The sequence below is a fragment of the Megascapheus bottae genome, chromosome 18, assembly GCF_031878675.1.
Source record: "Megascapheus bottae isolate mThoBot1 chromosome 18, mThoBot2.hap1, whole genome shotgun sequence".
Lineage (NCBI taxonomy): Eukaryota > Metazoa > Chordata > Mammalia > Rodentia > Geomyidae > Megascapheus > Megascapheus bottae.
This window is the reverse complement of record NC_143526.1, coordinates 48,039,832-48,055,267: the sequence shown is the minus strand read 5'-3', so window position 1 is coordinate 48,055,267 and position 15,436 is coordinate 48,039,832. Positions and strand designations below refer to the sequence as shown.

The 15,436-nt window shown below is 58.0% G+C and overlaps 2 protein-coding genes across 6 annotated transcripts in view; one reads left to right on the top strand and one right to left on the bottom strand.

Annotated features, from left to right (window-relative positions):
• The first annotated feature begins 2 nt into the window (after positions 1-2).
• Arfrp1 (ARF related protein 1) lies at positions 3-8,173 on the top strand. 5 transcript variants are annotated; one of them, XM_090352647.1, is made up of 8 exons: positions 3-105; positions 753-851; positions 1,014-1,101; positions 1,285-1,367; positions 5,289-5,370; positions 5,957-6,036; positions 6,637-6,737; positions 6,807-8,173. In XM_090352647.1, exons 2-8 carry the CDS (start codon positions 759-761, stop codon positions 6,892-6,894), a joined length of 615 nt encoding a protein of 204 aa, XP_090208773.1. In that variant the 5' UTR covers positions 3-105; positions 753-758; the 3' UTR covers positions 6,895-8,173. The 5 variants fall into 5 exon arrangements, with proteins under 5 accessions (XP_090208773.1, XP_090208777.1, XP_090208774.1 ...); XM_090352651.1 differs by lacking the exon at positions 5,957-6,036 and adding an exon at positions 5,857-5,927 and having other exon boundaries at positions 4-105; XM_090352648.1 differs by having other exon boundaries at positions 23-105; positions 758-851.
• A 188-nt stretch (positions 8,174-8,361) lies between these two features.
• Rtel1 (regulator of telomere elongation helicase 1) overlaps positions 8,362-15,436 on the bottom strand; it is a 28,709-nt gene continuing 21,634 nt past the window's right edge. Inside the window, exons 19-36 of the mRNA XM_090352652.1 lie at positions 15,367-15,407; positions 15,085-15,170; positions 14,910-14,987; positions 14,508-14,585; positions 14,037-14,183; positions 13,837-13,952; positions 13,524-13,647; positions 13,256-13,403; positions 12,958-13,100; positions 11,916-12,011; positions 11,132-11,333; positions 10,824-10,964; positions 10,209-10,373; positions 9,822-10,043; positions 9,536-9,754; positions 9,285-9,419; positions 9,097-9,200; positions 8,362-9,011 (exon numbers count right to left, since the gene is read on the bottom strand). Coding sequence (XP_090208778.1) covers positions 8,931-9,011; positions 9,097-9,200; positions 9,285-9,419; positions 9,536-9,754; positions 9,822-10,043; positions 10,209-10,373; positions 10,824-10,964; positions 11,132-11,333; positions 11,916-12,011; positions 12,958-13,100; positions 13,256-13,403; positions 13,524-13,647; positions 13,837-13,952; positions 14,037-14,183; positions 14,508-14,585; positions 14,910-14,987; positions 15,085-15,170; positions 15,367-15,407 — 2,326 coding nt within the window. The 3' untranslated portion in view covers positions 8,362-8,930. The remainder of the gene's footprint in view (positions 9,012-9,096; positions 9,201-9,284; positions 9,420-9,535; positions 9,755-9,821; positions 10,044-10,208; positions 10,374-10,823; positions 10,965-11,131; positions 11,334-11,915; positions 12,012-12,957; positions 13,101-13,255; positions 13,404-13,523; positions 13,648-13,836; positions 13,953-14,036; positions 14,184-14,507; positions 14,586-14,909; positions 14,988-15,084; positions 15,171-15,366; positions 15,408-15,436) is intronic.

The following is a 15,436-nucleotide window of genomic DNA, read 5'->3' as shown; positions in this document are numbered from 1 at the left end:
GGCGGCGGAAGTAGCGGCGCGCGGGGGTCGCTGGGATACGGCTCGGCCCCGAGCGCGGCGGGCGCCGGCGGCTGCGGCTCCGGCTCGCGGAGCTGAGGAGAGCAGGTGGGCCCGGGCGGCCCGCGCGCGGCCGGAGTCCGGGGGCGGCGAGGTGCGGGCTGTGACCGGCGGTCGGGGGTCGGGGGTCGGGGACGGCGAGGTGCGGGCTGTGACCGGCGGTCGGGGGTCGGGGACGGCGAGGTGCCGGCTGTGACCGGCGGTCGGCGGTCGGGGGTCGGGGGTCGGGGACGGCGAGGTGCGGGCTGTGACCGGCGGTCGGGGGTCGGGGGTCGGGGACGGCGAGGTGCGGGCTGTGACCGGCGGTCGGCGGTCGGGGGTCGGGGACGGCGAGGTGCGGGCTGTGACCGGCGGTCGGCGGTCGGGGGTCGGGGGCGGCGAGGTGCGGGCTGTGACCGGCGGTCGGCGGTCGGGGGTCGGGGACGGCGAGGTGCGGGCTGTGACCGGCGGTCGGGGGTCGGGGGTCGGGGGTCCGGGGACGGCCGGCCGCCCTGGGCCTCGCCGGCTCCTCACGTCCAGCTGGGGCGGAAAGTTGGGGACGCGGTCGGGAGCGGAGGAGGCCGCGGCGTGACTTTCCGGGCAGGACCTCGATTCCGGAGAGGTCAGCCGGTCCCGCAGGCGGTGGGCAGCCGCGAGGCCGGGCCAAGCGGGCCGGGGGCCGGGCGCCGGCGCTCGACTTCTCTCGCGATCCCCAGGGCAGGATGTACACCCTGCTGTCGGGCCTATACAAGTACATGTTCCAGAAGGATGAGTACTGCGTCCTGATCCTGGGCCTGGACAATGCCGGGAAGACGGTAAGTGTCTGTTCCCTGGCCGCCCCCTCCCGCGTCTACAGGATGGGCACCACTGGCTTTCTCAACACGTTGCTCCTCTTCATTTTCCCTTTAGTTAAGGAACAGGCCCAAAGTACCCAGGAATCTGCCCTAGCCACTGTCTCCCTCTTCCTCTTTCCCTAGACCTTCTTGGAGCAGTCAAAAACCCGGTTTAACAAGAACTACAAGGGAATGAGTCTCTCCAAAATCACCACCACCGTGGGTCTAAACAGTAAGAGGGCGTTTTAGGGGGAGGGTGCTTCTCACAGCCCACCCAGCCAGTGGACTGAGCCTCCTAAAGCCCCTGTTCAAGCTCCTAAGAGTGGCATCTAAGTGGTCTACTCTGTCCCTTGGACAGCCGGGCCTTGATGTACAGGATCAAGCTAATGAGCTAGCCCTCCTCTCCTCCCCTTAGTTGGCACTGTGGACGTGGGGAAAGCTCGCCTTATGTTCTGGGACTTAGGAGGACAGGAAGAGCTGCAGTCTTTGTGGGACAAGGTAAGATATAACATGTCTGCCCTGTGCTAATCCTCTGAACTGCCTTCCTTGTCTCTTTCACCCTGGGAGCTTCCATTACCCACTTGATTCATGAGTTTTTGTTTCCCATTCTTTCCCAACCCGCTGCGTGGCTCTCTGTTTCACTGGCTAACACACAGTAGGGTCACTGCAAAAGTGGCAGTGCTGGAGTTCCTATAGAGAATAAGTGGCCTACTCTAGAGGGACCAGTGTAGATTCCCAAAGGAATCTTAGCTACTTCTTCCCAGGATGGTCAGTGCAGAGCACTTATGGGAGCTCTCAAGAGGGCTGCAGCCTCTCCTGGCTGGCATGGAGGGAGAGTTTTACCTGGAATAGGGTTTGCCTGAAAGTTTAAGGACTCTGGAGCAGTTGTCAACCTTATCAGTGCATTTATAATAGCTCAGATTTCAGAGAAAGTCATGGAGTGGTTATGCCACAGAACTGTCAAAACATGTTTCTTCTTGGGAGAGGATAAAAGAATAAAAGAGAACCGGGGGTGGGGGGCTGCATACCCCTAAAGTGAAAGACAGTTGTTAACTTTTGGATTGATTTTTGTGGCTGTTGCTACTGGATGCAGACAGTAAGGATCAAAGGTAAACTTCAGGGAGGCCACAGAACTTGTGTCTCCTACTGGGCCTGACTCCCTGGTTCTTCATCACTCGCTTCGCTGTGTGGCCTCCGCTCTCCTCAGGTTTGATGGACTCAGGTGCCCAGCAATTGCCTGTTGGTGGTGGTGGTGGGACTTGAACCCAGGGTCTAGGCACTATCTCTGAGCTTTTACACTCTAAGCTAGCACTCTACCACTCTTCCATTTCAGGCTATAGCACCACTTCCAGTTCTCTTCTCTGGTGGTTGTTTGGAGATAAGAGGGCCCCTACTCAAGCTGGCTTTGAATCCTGATCCTCAGATCTCCACCTCCTGAGTAACTAGGATTATAGGCGTGAGCCACCAATGCCCAGCTGACAGCTTTCCTCGTCATGTAGATTTGGGGCATTTCTGAGTGGCGCTCTACACCTCAAGGCTGTGCCGGCCGTAGACTTCGCTCCTGAGCAGGGCAGATCCAGTTCCTCTCACGAGGAACTCCCCCTTATACCTTGGTACTTCGGCTTTGGGGCCTTCTAGTCCTGCGGCACAGATGCCCCACCTCCTTGGATGTTTACTTAACTACTGTCCTATGGGAAGAATGAGGGCCCAGAAGCTGATTTTAACCTTAGTACCTCCTTCCCGTACTCATCCCCCCCTTTTTTTTAATGCTCATCCAGGGGTTTGAACTCAGCCTGGGTGTTCCTGAGCTGCTTTTGCTCAAGGCTGGTACCCTACCACTTGAGCCACTGCTCTACTTCTGACTTTTTCTTGGGATAGTTAATTGGAGATAAGAGTTCCGCAGGCTTTCCTGCCTGGGGCTGGCTGAGATCCTCAGATCTCTGCCTCCTGAGGAGCTGGGTCTACAGGTGTGAGGCAGAGGTGACCAGTTTTCTGGTCCCCTTTTCCTAAGCTCTGCCCTGGCTTCCAGCCAAGAGCATGGCGTCTGTCCTGCAGGCAGAAATTCCATTATATATCTGCCCTGTGACCACCCACCTAAGTTGGACAGAGGGCAGGCCAAGTCAGAGATGCAATGGGGGGTCACACAGTGATGTTCTCATCACAAGCTGGATGCCTGGGATCTGATTCAAAGATGGGTTGGGCATAGAGTAGGTATTGGAATCAGCACTCAGAAATCAACAGGGAGGCCATAGGACATGGCAGAGGGAAAGGTCAGCCTGCATAATAGAGTCAGTGGATTGTGGACCTGGAGAAGCGTCCTAGTCACAAGTGTCCCTTCCTCAGAGCTAGCCAGGACTCCAACTGCTGTGTTCCAGGGTTACCAGCATGGGCAGGCATGACCTCGTAAGGTGCTCCAGGCAGCCAAAGTGAATAGCCTGCAGGGGCCAAGGTGAGGCCACTACTGGAAGCCCTGCCCACCTTTGTGTCGTCATGCCATGGCTCCTCTGCACTGCTTGGGTCTGTCTCCTCAGAAGAGACTGACAAAGGTTGGGTGAGGGCTGCTAGCCATCTTGGCAGCTGGTTGTAGGGCTGCTTTCATCTTAGCTGCCTGTCTCTTGCTGGGGTATGACCTTCTGGTGCCTGAGCCCTTCTGCAGGTGCTGGGTCACCTGCTTTTTGACCGCTTGGAGAAGTTTCATTGGACATGAAGAGCCATGGCTTGACTCCGTGACTCTGGAGAGTATTTGTTCCTTTGCTGTGTTCAGAGCAGGACCCACTCCCATCACTGGGAGGGGAAAGGGGGAGCTTCTGTTCCCATTTGAGTTTCTGGATGCCATGTCTGCCAGAGCCCGGTGCCTAGAAATATCTCTAGTGGGAGAGCTGGCTGTGTTGTGGTCCAGAACCCACAGAGCTGCCTTCACGTGGCTACTGCAGCTCACCTCACTCAGAGAGGCTCCAGGCATGTGGCTCTGTCATTCTGGCTGCCTGTCACGAGTTTCTGGGGCTGATTTGACCTCATATAGGACTGACTTTAGATCTGGGGAGCCCCCATTGCTGCTGGAAAACAAGTTTCCATCTAGGGCTTCCCCGATTTCTCTGCAATTCAATGCCTGGTGCTGCCAGGCTGGGTGCCTAGCAGTGGTTCCATTGGCCTTGGGTGAGGGGTCTTCAGTGCCCTCTCCATGGTCAAGCACTGCATCACCTAGTTAGGCATTTCATTCCCTATGTCCTCTGTCCACCCCAGGCTTCCTCTATTGCCACTTTTGTGACTAGGTGGCCCACGCTGCCATCCTTAGGTGTGTGCACATGCCCATCTCAGACCGTGCCTTCTCATGGAAGCAGGGCAGGTGGGCTCTCTTGGGCATCCCCCTTTTCTGGCCTTGTGGGACCTCCCACTTGGCTGCCAGTGTCAGCCCTCCATTGAATAGCACCTTGTCTCGCTACAGGACGACTCTGCTTGTGCTTGGTCTAAAGGTCTCTCGCCCATGACCTTGCTGTTTTACTTGGGGGCTGCAGATACTGCTGAACGGATACTGGAAGCCTTACGGCACCCATGTCCACCATAGGACCTGCCAGCCCCCATGTCCTCCATGTGTTTGTAGCAAGCGTTGGTCCACTGCCCAGCTTTTCTGCAGTGGCCTTTGTGTTGTGCCTGTTTCTGCTGGAGCAGCCCCCGAGGGTCTTGCTGTGGATCTCCCTGCTCTCCTGTCCCATGTGGAGGGCACAGGAAGTCTTTCTGATTGCTCAGAGATACACAAGACCTCTGGCTTGTCGTGGCCTTCCAGCAGTGCCAGGTTCTGAGGCAGGAGAGCTGTGTCACCCTCAGGCAAAGTGACAAGTGTGTCCTATTGTTTTTCTGTTCTGTATGATGTGGGTCTTCACTGGGGTAGAAATGGCTTGCTAATCTGATGGCCTGACTTCCTGTGCCCACTGTGCCCATCTGTCTTGCCTCAGCAGTTCTGTCTCCTCACTCCAGTTGGTAAATTCAGGACTGGCCACATCCAGTCTGCAGAGATCTGAGTTCAGCGGTGCCAGCTCTGTCTTCGCAGGGCAGAACAGTTGTGGGCAGTGCCAACCTCTGTCTCAGACCCTTGCTGGCTGTAGCCTGTACTCCTTCACTCCCAACCCTGCTTTTCACCTTTCTCACCCCCCCCAGGCCAGGGCTGCAGGCAAATCCTTAGGGGTAGCGGTGGCCACTGGGAGGTGCACCTCCCTTCCAGTGTCAGCAAGCCTTGGTCTCCTATCCCAGACCCTTGATCAGCGCTTCTTCCTAGAGCTGCTCTGTCCTCTGGCTGTCCCAAGCGTGGGGCACCACCCCCAGAGCTCCACTCTTCCTGGTGGCACCTGGTATTTGTGACAGGGGGCATGGCCCAGTTAGTCCATGCAGCTCTGATCCCCAGCTCCCAATGCTTTCTTCCAGTACTATGCAGAGTGCCACGGCGTCATCTATGTCATTGACTCCACTGACGAGGAGAGGCTGTCAGAGTCCAAGCGGGCCTTTGGTGAGTGTAGCCTTGCCACTCCCAGAAAGGGAACTAAGTATCCACAACTGGGTTTCCATGGGGAGTGCCTAGGGGGAGGGGCCTGGCCATGAGGGAGGCTATCTGAGCTCCTCAAGTGCCCATCCTGGTAGTCTTGCCAGCCACGTTGCTCAGGCTGCTTGGCACGTTAAGGGAGGGTGGGAATGCTGGGTTTTTTTTTGGGGGGGGGTTCATGGGGCTTGAACTCGGCCTCGGTACTGTCCCTGAGCTCTACAGCTCAGTGGAGCCAAGCCCCACTTCCTGTTTTCTAGGGATTAATTGGAGATGAGTCTCAGGTCCTTTTGTGCCCAGGCTGGCTTTGAACCTTGATACTCAGATCTCAGCCTCCTGAGTAGCTAGGATGACAGGCGTGAGTCATTGCGCCCGGCAGGAATGCCATTTCTGTGACCCATACCTGTGGGTCCTCGAGCAGGGGCACAAAGTACTTGCCTTTCTTGTTTTCCCCAGAGAAGGTGGTTTCGAGTGAGGCGCTGGATGGTGTCCCCATATTGGTTCTGGCCAACAAGCAGGATGTGGAGGTAAGCCCATCTCTGCCTGCCTTTTCCAGCCTCACCGCCCTGGAGGTTCACCATCCAAATGAGAAGTCGCTTCCTGCTGTGCATGGCACTTTCTCTCCACTGGGGGCAGGTGTGTCCTAGCTGGAGAGCTTTGCTCAGTGAGAACTCTGACCCAGTTTGTTGGGACCAGCCTATGTGCCAGTCCCAAGCCTGGGGTGCTGCTGTGGGGGAAGCTGCCCCAGTACCGTAGCCCTGTAGTCCTCCATTATGCAGAAGCTTTGTGGTGGCCAGTGCTCAGAGGGAGGCAAGGCTCTACTGGTCTGCCCCCCTCGTTCCTGCTGACCTTCCCACTATCCCTATCCCTGGGGTCTTTACCTCCTAACAGAGGAGCCTCCAGGCATCTCGGTCGATGGGCCTGCCACCTTTGACATTCACGTCTTCCTCAGAGCTCTGTGACCTGCCTGTGGCTGCTGTTAGGGGTGGGGGGGGGCACGACAGGGGGGAGGGACTGTAGCCTTTGCTTGGAGCCACCAGTGAACTAGTCCCCTGGGTACTACCACTCATGGGTGGACTTGGGCTGAGTGAAGTGTCCCGACACTGTGGCCTCCATGCGAAGGCACTGGACACTTGGTTCCGTAGGGAGAAAGGCTCTTTCCTGCAAGTCCAGAGGAGCAGACGGGAGGAGGCCAGGCCCTGAGGCTGCTGCTCAGGACCTCCCCTCCCCTGCCAGACTTGCCTTTCCATACCTGACATCAAGACTGCATTCAGCGATTGTACCTGCAAGATCGGCCGGAGGGACTGCCTGACGCAGGCCTGCTCTGCCCTCACAGGGTGAGTGGGGGCCTTGCCCCACAGGGTCCCCAGGCCCCAGCCACCCAGCTCACACCCCTCTCCCTGCAGCAAAGGCGTGCGCGAGGGCATCGAGTGGATTGTGAAGTGCGTCGTGCGGAACGTGCACCGGCCTCCTCGGCAGAGGGACATCACGTAGCACCGCCCGCTTGTCCTTGTGGTGTGTCGAGTGCCTGAGGAGCCCCTGACTCCTGCGTCCCCGGTCCTGGGGGTTGGGCTTGCTTTGTGTTTTGGTTCTTTTACATGCTTTGTTTTCTCTAAGACAAACTTCTTTTGGTGACTGGAAAAGTGCAGGCATCCAGAGGGTTTTGCTGAGTGGCAGGGGGCACTCAGTTTTGCCTGGCCCCATACAGACCCTGGGCCCCTCCAGGCCATGTATTCGGCAGAGGGTGGGAGGGGAGCCTTGTCTGGACAGGCTTCTTTTCTTTTTTGCCAGTCTTGGTCTTAAACTCAGGACCTGAGCACTTTCCTTGGACTTTCTCAGGGCTAGAGCTCTACCGCTTGAGCCTCAGCACCGCTTCTGTTTTTGTTTTTTTTCTAAGTTTTATGTGGTACTGAGGAATCGAACCTGGGTCTTCATGCATGTTGGGCAACTACTCTACCACTAGCCCAAACTCACAGCCCCTGGACAGGCTTTCTTAAGACCTTTTCAAGGGAGGCCTGAAGGGAGCCTGGTAGAAAGTTGCTCTGGCCAGGCCTGATACCTGGCCTACATTCCCAGAGGGCACATGTCACTGCACACCCCAGATTGGCCTCAAAATCTTAGTTCTGTCTCAGTTTCCTGAGTGCTGGGGCTCCAATTGTGGGATGGCAGGGCTGGCTGTCCTGTGGATCTTGAGGCAACCTCGGAACAGGATGCTCTGGCTGGTATGTGTGTCTGCCCCCAGCTAGAGGTCGGAGGAGGAGTTCCAGAAGTTCTCAACAGGGTAGCAGCCCTCCCCTCATAGAGACCTGGCTGAGTACTGGGCAAGACTGTAGAGTGGGGACTTCCTGGCGGGCTTCTGGTCCTCCGCTCCTCCAGGCAGTCCTCAGGCTGGCTGGTGGTTAGCAGGGCTCCCCAGGCAGTGCGGATCCATGATGTGGCCACAGCCTGAGGTTCCAGGCCCGGCTGCACCAGGCTGCTCCTGGGGAAGGGGTGGCTGAGACGGCAGCAGTTGGGCTTGTCCAGCTATGACGCACCAGAGGTTCCAGCCCCTCAAGGTGGCTGGTAATCAGCGTGGCACCAAGCCAAACACTATGCCCTGGCTCAGCACTGCCAGCCTCTTAGATGGGCTCCAGAGTGACCCCTGGCACACCACCATGGGCAGAGATGATGACAGCAGTGCTCCCAGGTTGGCTCTGGAGCAGGCACAAAGCATGGGAACAGCTGGTCTTACAAAGCAGCTTTATAAAATAAACTTTAAGAATTCTTTGCTGCAGCCTGGGCCAAGCTCAATTGGGCTGGGAATGTAGAATGAGGGCAGCTCAGGCAGATCAGCAGTCCATCCCACTCCTCAAAGAACTGGAGTTCAAGCCACAAGGCCTGTGTCCTGGGGAGCCACTGCTCAATCCCTCCAGGGAAGTTTAGGTGGGGTGAGCACAGACCGAGAGAAATGCCAAGTCTAGCCTAGTGGTAGAGTGCTTGCCCAGGGTTTGGTTCCTCCTAGCCACAGTGCTCCTTAGGAAGCAGCAGGATTTGATGTGTCAGATACTTAGGGCTCCCAGGTAGAGCTCAGCCTCCCCATAGAGGCACAGGCCCTTTCCAGCCTGAGTACTGTCCTCGGTCCCAGCTCACCTAGCCTTCTGGAACCAGTGTAGTCGACACACAGGTACTTTGCTTTTAAGGTAGGGTTGGCACCCTGTGTTCTGAGGGTTCCTGGGAGTCAGGGAGGCAGTGTCAGCAGCAGCCACTGAATCCCTTCCTCTCCCAGCCTGTCCATCCAGCATCCACCTGGAGATGCCACTCCAGTGTCAGGTGGACAGGCAAAGTCTAGAGAAGGGCTTCCTCCCATCTGGAGGCCCCACGCACTGCCTGGCAGTTACTGGTTTATTGGCTTGTCCTGGAGTTGAGCAGGCAAGCTGCCTAGGCCGTCCAGGCCAACCTCCCAGTGGGAAGCTGGGAAGGCTGCTTGGCCTAAGGCGCAGTGGGACAGATCAGTACGTGGCTGTCCAGGGTCCAAGGGTCTTCATGAGCTCTCACTGGGGCTCCAGCCAAAAGACCTGTGTGATGGTCTGCTTCCTGGTCGCAGTGTGGCAAGCAGGACATGTCCTAGAGGCCTGTGGAGACACCAGACTTCAGGGTACCCCCGAACACGAGCCTGCGCTGGCCCACCACCAGAGGTGATGCCTGGCAGAGGCCAACCTGGATGTGCTGTTGCCAGCAGGCCCAACATCGAAGGAAGTCACAGGCAGGGCACCGGAAGGGCACCGACTCCTCTGCCCCACAGCCCGGGCACACAAAGGGTGCTGCATGCAAGGAGCCTGTGTGAGCTCGCCTGAGCCTCACAGAGCAACACCCCTGCCTGTCTCTGCAGCCCTCCCACAGCTTACCCCACTCAGGCTTCGTGGGCCTGTGGGGAAGCTCTGTAGGAACACCCTTGGCCTCCATATTCCTAGCTGGCCTCTGCTGGAGGAAGGATGAAATCTTGCTCTGCATCTTCCCAGGTTTCTCCTGCTGTGAAGTGCCTGAAGACAGAAGTAGGAGGGAGGGTGAGCTGGTACTCTGACCCTGCTATAGCAGCCCTGTGTGGCTCGGGGTGCCTGGGCAGGGGTGGAGAGAGTACCCAGGCAGGCCTCCATACCTGGCTTGGCAGACTCATGTGTGAGTTCAGGAGGCAAGCTTGGGCTCCTGTGCTGAGAGTCTGGGGGATCCGCCAGACTGCCCGTGCTGGCGGTAGGAGGACCTGGAGGAGGCCCCACCGTGCCCGCGCTGGTGGCGGGAGGATCAGGAGAACCCATCAGGTCTGAGCAGGTCTTCAGGAACCGCAACTTGTGGTGGGGACGCACGAACATGCTGAATCCTATGGGAAGAAGGCTATGCTCAGGCTCTGCCTCCCGCAACACCCCTGCCCGCCTGGGACTACTTACTCTGCAGCAGGGGGAAGTCCTCAGGCCTTGCTGTGGTTAGAGCAGCCAGCACAGCCAACACCTTGTCCAGGTCATCATCCTGTTTGTACACTCTCAGTGCTGCCAGGAGCTGGCTGCGGCCTTCAGACCCCAAGGCCTTGTGGACATCTGCTAGGTAGGTGCTCACTGCAAGCTGGCCTGGCTCCACTCCAGACCTCACTTGGGGACGTCTGCCAGGGTGTCCTGGTAGCAGAGGTGGCACTAGAGATTGGGGGCCCAGAGTTCACACTACTTCCTCCCTATCCCCTGTGAGAACAGCTCTAGTTTGAAGCTACTCTAAGGTCAAAGCAAGTGCACAAGTACGAACCTCTTCCAGGCCCTACTTGAGACCTTAAGAGGACCAGATACCTGTGTTGGGCGGCCTGGTGAACAAGTGGGGCCTGCCTTGATTCAGATGTTCCCCAGGGTCCAGTTGCACATTCTTGGACAGGGTCAGCTTAGCCTCAGCATTTCTCTTTCCCGAAGAAACAGACTCTTGAGGGCCTGGGATCGTTTCCAGGGAAGAAGTCAGAGCTGACAAGGGAAGACAGGACCATGACACAGTCAGGATGGTATGGGAAAGCTGAGGGTCCATGTGTCCCTCAGGGCTACCAATCATGCTGGGAAAGCCAAGATGGCAGGGAAGCTAGAGTCCTGCTAGGGTGTGCAGGACGGTGGACGTGGGCACCAAAGCCAGAGGTCCTCCAGGACCTCTCTGAGAAGCACGAGTGGAGCAGGGCCACCCTCTGAAGGGTGCTAAGCCATTCAGAGGACAAAGGGCAGAGAGGTATCATGTCCAGGTCACAAATAGACAGGACTCTCCAAACACAGACAGGCTTGGACCAGGGCTGTGGAGAGCAAGGCTTTTTTTTCCCCATGAGTGGTGTGGCATTATGTCAGTACCCCGTGCAGAGCCCAAGGATGTTCCCGTGACCACTCCAAGTACTACATGACCTCTGGGCCAGGGGCTGAGTCCCTGCTTACCTGTGGAATCCAGGGCTGGCTGTGCTTGCTGCCCTCCGGGAAGACTGGCCTCCGGCCAGTAGCTGCAGCCTTGGCCTGTGAGCCGTAAGCACATATCCTCAAACTGGTGTTTGTGGTGGGGACGTACGAACTGGTAGAAACCTAACGGGAGGAGACGTCTGAGCATGGAGGTGCTGGTTTTGACTGTAGGCCACTCACAAAGCCCCTACTTTAGGAAGCAAGGATGACTATGAGTCTCAGTAGACCTCCTCCCAGTCCCCTGCCAGCTGTGGGTAGCGTCCACAGCTGACCTCTACAGGGTGGGGCACCTTGGAACAGGCTATGTTTCTTGGGGTCTTCAGCAAAGAGGCGACCAAGGCAGGCCATGAGGGATTCAAGGTCATCCGAGCCCTTGTAGTCCTGTAGGGCCTGGGTAAACGCATCAAAGCTGGCTTGGCTCAGTGCCTGCTTCACAGTCACCATGAACAGCTTGGCTCTGCCCACCTGGGTAGCAGCTGCAGAATCCTCCTGCTGAACACATAGCCAAGACAGTCAAGAGAAGCCTGTGGGGAGCCCATGGCAGTCAGGAGAGACCCTTGGGGAACCCCCCCACAGGGATTCTGCATGTGCTTCTTCCCCCAGCAGTGCTCCAGTCAAGGAGGTCTGGCAGAGGCCTCACAGCAGGGGACACCCTCATGCGCCTCAGACACACAGAATACTGGACAACCATGGCAAAAATGGTCTGGGCAAGCTGGGTGCAGAGGCTCACCCCTGCCAGCCTAGCTACTCCGGAGGCTGAGATCTGAGGATCAAGGTTCAAACAGCCCAGGCACTAAAGTCCATGAGACTCTTATCCCCAATTAACCACTAGAGAACTGGAAGTGGCACTGTGGCTCAAGGGGTAGGGCAGTAGCCTTGAGCTGAAGAGCTCAGGGAGAGTGCCCAGAGTTCAAGCCCCACGACAGAAAAAAAAAAAAAATGGCCTGGGCATCTCTACCCTGCTCTCAGCAGCCAGCCCCCTTCCTGGTGGCACCAGTTGGAAGCTACAGGCAGGCATCAGGGGCCAGATTTCCAGTCAAAGCCAAGCATGGACAATTCTGGAGGATGGCTCACCAGGTGGCTGACCAGTCTGACCCTCTTCCTTCCTCCTTTCTGCTCATTGGCCAGCTTCTTCTTACACCTTCCTGCTTCAGTGGAGTGCCTGAGCTCCTGAGGATGACACAGCTGTGGTCCTAACCAAATCCTGGGAATCCAGAGCACCTGTGACACTCATTCCTCTGGCTTCCAGGACCTGCCAGTGGCCATCACAGAGGGCAGGTCCTGGGCAGGGCAGGCAGTGCTGCAATCCAGCTCCCTTCCTGTCATGCCACTGCCTCTTGTGGCTGGCAGGGAGCAGTGTGTGAATAGCCACGGGAAGAATGCCCAACTGTCAGTGGGTAGGGCTCATATGGGGACCTGCACTGGGGGATGGAGACAAGTTGGGGGACAAGATCCAGAAGGAAGCAGAAAGTAGGGACAGGACACCAGTCAAGTTCAGCAAATTGTGAGCTTCTGGGCTAAGGCCTCAGGGGAGAAGGAACTCAGGTCTCACCTGCAGCCCAGTCCTAGATACAGGCCGACATCTGGCACAGCAAGTGGCAAGAAATGCCAGCGCTTGAGTGGACTATGTATGCCAGGTTGACCTACAATGGGGGAACCATCTGAGGAGCAGGGCACACGTCTGATTAGAAGCTATTTGCCTGTGGGGCAGGTGGCTCACACCTGTAATTCTAGCTAGTCAGGAGGCTGAGATCTGAGGATCAGGGTTCAAAGCCAGCCTGGGCGCAAAAGTCCATGAGATTCTTATTTCCAATTAACCACCAGAAAACTGGAAGTGGTGCTGTGGCTCAAGAGGAAGCCTTGAGCTGAAGAGCTCAGGGACAGCACCCAGCCCCAGAGTTAAAGCCTGGAAACTGATGACCCCCGCGCCACCCCCTCCCCCCCAAAAAAGCCATTTGCCCAGCCTGGTGCTGGCAAAGCCCAAGGACAGTGCCCTGAGTTCAAGCCACAGGAGATCAGATGGGCAGGGAAGGACAGGACTGGAAGGAGCAGCAGGAGTCACACAGGCAGCTCTAGGAGCCAGGGGTGTCCAAGGAAAAATGCCTCTCATACCTACCTGCTCCCGCCCAGGCTCCCCAGCCCTCTGCTCGCTGTCCTCCAAAGCAGCCAGCAGGCCCATTGGCCGCCTCTGGACAGGTCCTGCATCCTGCTCATACTCCACACACAGGCTGCTCTCAGCATCCCCCGGGGCTGCTGATCCTGCAGGAACAGCAGGGAGAAGGGAGGTCAGTGAGGAGAGAGAGGGGGCTGTGGAGCTGTGAAGTGAGGTCAGTGAGGAGAGAGGGGGCTGTGGAGCTGTGAAGTGAGGTCAGTGAGGAGAGAGGGGGCTGTGGAGCTGTACCCATCCCGCATACCCGGGCTCCTCTGCTTCAGGCTGGGAACATGAACGTCCAGGCTCGTTGCTTTCCTGGTGGGGAGCCGGGGCCCAGGCGATGCCTCCATCCTGACTGAAACCTCTTCACCCCCACTTGGGGCCCCTGCCCGGGGCACTGGTGAGGGCATCTGCAGATTAATAGGATGGGCTCAGCCTGCCTCCCTGGGGCCTCCCTCGGAGGACCCTGTCTGCCCCCTCCCCACAGGCCCCTGGAAATGGGCACTGCCAGCCGGGCATTAGGAGCTCACCGTGTTCTGAGCAACACGGAAGAACTGAGCCACATCTCGGATCACATGCCCAAAGTTGTCATACACTCTGACGTAGGGACGCACCCAGGAGGGCAGCTGCGCTCGGGCATCGGCATAGGTGAACCTGGAGGTGGTGTGGCCATCAGCCCGAGTGCCCTGCCACAAGAGCTGAGGGCCACTTCTGCTGGACAGACTTCACGAGCTCAGGTCTCCACAGCAAAGACTGTATCTGCCAGCAGGTTCCAACAGGCTACTGGAGGCTTCGCACAGGAGAGCTGAGGATCTAGAAAAGGCCTCAAACAGCACAACGCACCTGTGGTCACACAAGAAGACGGCTCCGTAGTCGTGGCGGTGTCGGATGACCCGTCCAATGGCCTGATTGACGGCTCGGGATGCCTGCTGCCGGTACCACTCCTGCCCAGAGAGGAACTGCAAGGCGAGGGGGATGTGTGTCCTGGAGGCTGTCAGTGGCTGGGACTCCTTGTCCCCAGGCCCAACCCTGCAATGTCTCACCTTCTCTCCAGCCCCATTCTGGCTCCTCATCTCATCCAGGAACTGCATCTTGAGGACTACCCGGGGATCCATCCGAGGGGGATAGGGAAGGCCCGTGACAATCACACCACGACCATTCATGTCTGAGAAGTCTAGCCCTTCGCTTGCCTAGAGAAGGGGCCAAGAGCCACTAGCCTCCATCCAAGCATGGCCTCCTCCCCAGGGCATCCATGCCCTGACTCCCACAGGAACCTCTCGGGGGTGGAGACGGGGGATCAGGCCCCTGCCAGGCCCATGACCAACCCCACACTCAGACCGACTGACTACTCCTGGCCTATGAATGGACCCCAGCGGATCCACATACCAGACAGGCCGCTGGCCATCTGTTTGCTGGACATGAAGCCAAGGACTGGGACGAGCAAGCCTGCCCCATCCTCCCTGCGGCCCCACAAACAGCAGCCAAGTGGGGAAGACATACAGTAGAGGCCTCACCTTGCCCCGGCACACTGCAAGGAAGGTGGCCCCACCAGACCCGGGGGAGGCGACACGCTGGTAGTAGGCACCGATGACCTGGAAGGAGAAGCTGGTCAACCGTTTTGTGCCCCAGCCTTATTCTCTCCGTGGGGGACCCCCGGATCTGTTGTCTCAGCAGGACTCTGGAAGAACTTTGGTGGTGGGGTACACAGCTGGACCCACACCTAGCAGAGCCTCCCAACCGTTTCCAGAAAATGGGGAGTCCAGAGCCTGGGTGGCTGACAAAGGGCAGCTGCCATGGACCCCACACCAAACCGCTCCAGCATTCACAAAGGCAGCACATCCAAGCCAGGAAGGCAGCACAGGCGCCATCCTGGGGCCTCGGAGAGTGGTGCAGCAGGACCTCGACTGGACACAGACCTCTGAGAAGCTGCCTTTGCTCCTGGGCTCCACAAAGAGAGGCTTCAGAGCCTCCACCTTCTTGGCCAAGTCCCGGGCCTGTGAGAGGAGGCAGCCAGCATGTAGATGGTGGCTCTGCACCTGCCGGGTGGGTGGGCCCAGGGACCCCCTCCTGGGACACGCTGAGGGGACGCACCCTCCAGAACTCCAGGCTCTTCTCCATGACCGGGTAGGAAGGGAAGAAGACCAGCAGTCCATGGGGCACCACGCGAGCAATGTTGCCTGTGTATACCATGGTTGTGGTCAAGCGGGGCCTGCAAGTCGGCAGCATCTCCTCTGGTTCCCAGGAGTGAGGTCTGGGTGAGTAGAGCCCCCCCCCACCAGGAAGGTTCTCGGTGTCCCTGACGGGGGTTGGAGGTAAGCTGAGGAGGAAGGGCTTCCGTAGGGTGGGCCTCCTGGGGGGAGTGGCTTTACTTACCCAGAGCCTTTCCCAGAGAGGACAGGCACTCCTCAGAAAACCTGCGAAAGACCAGGAAAGGCTGCCCTAA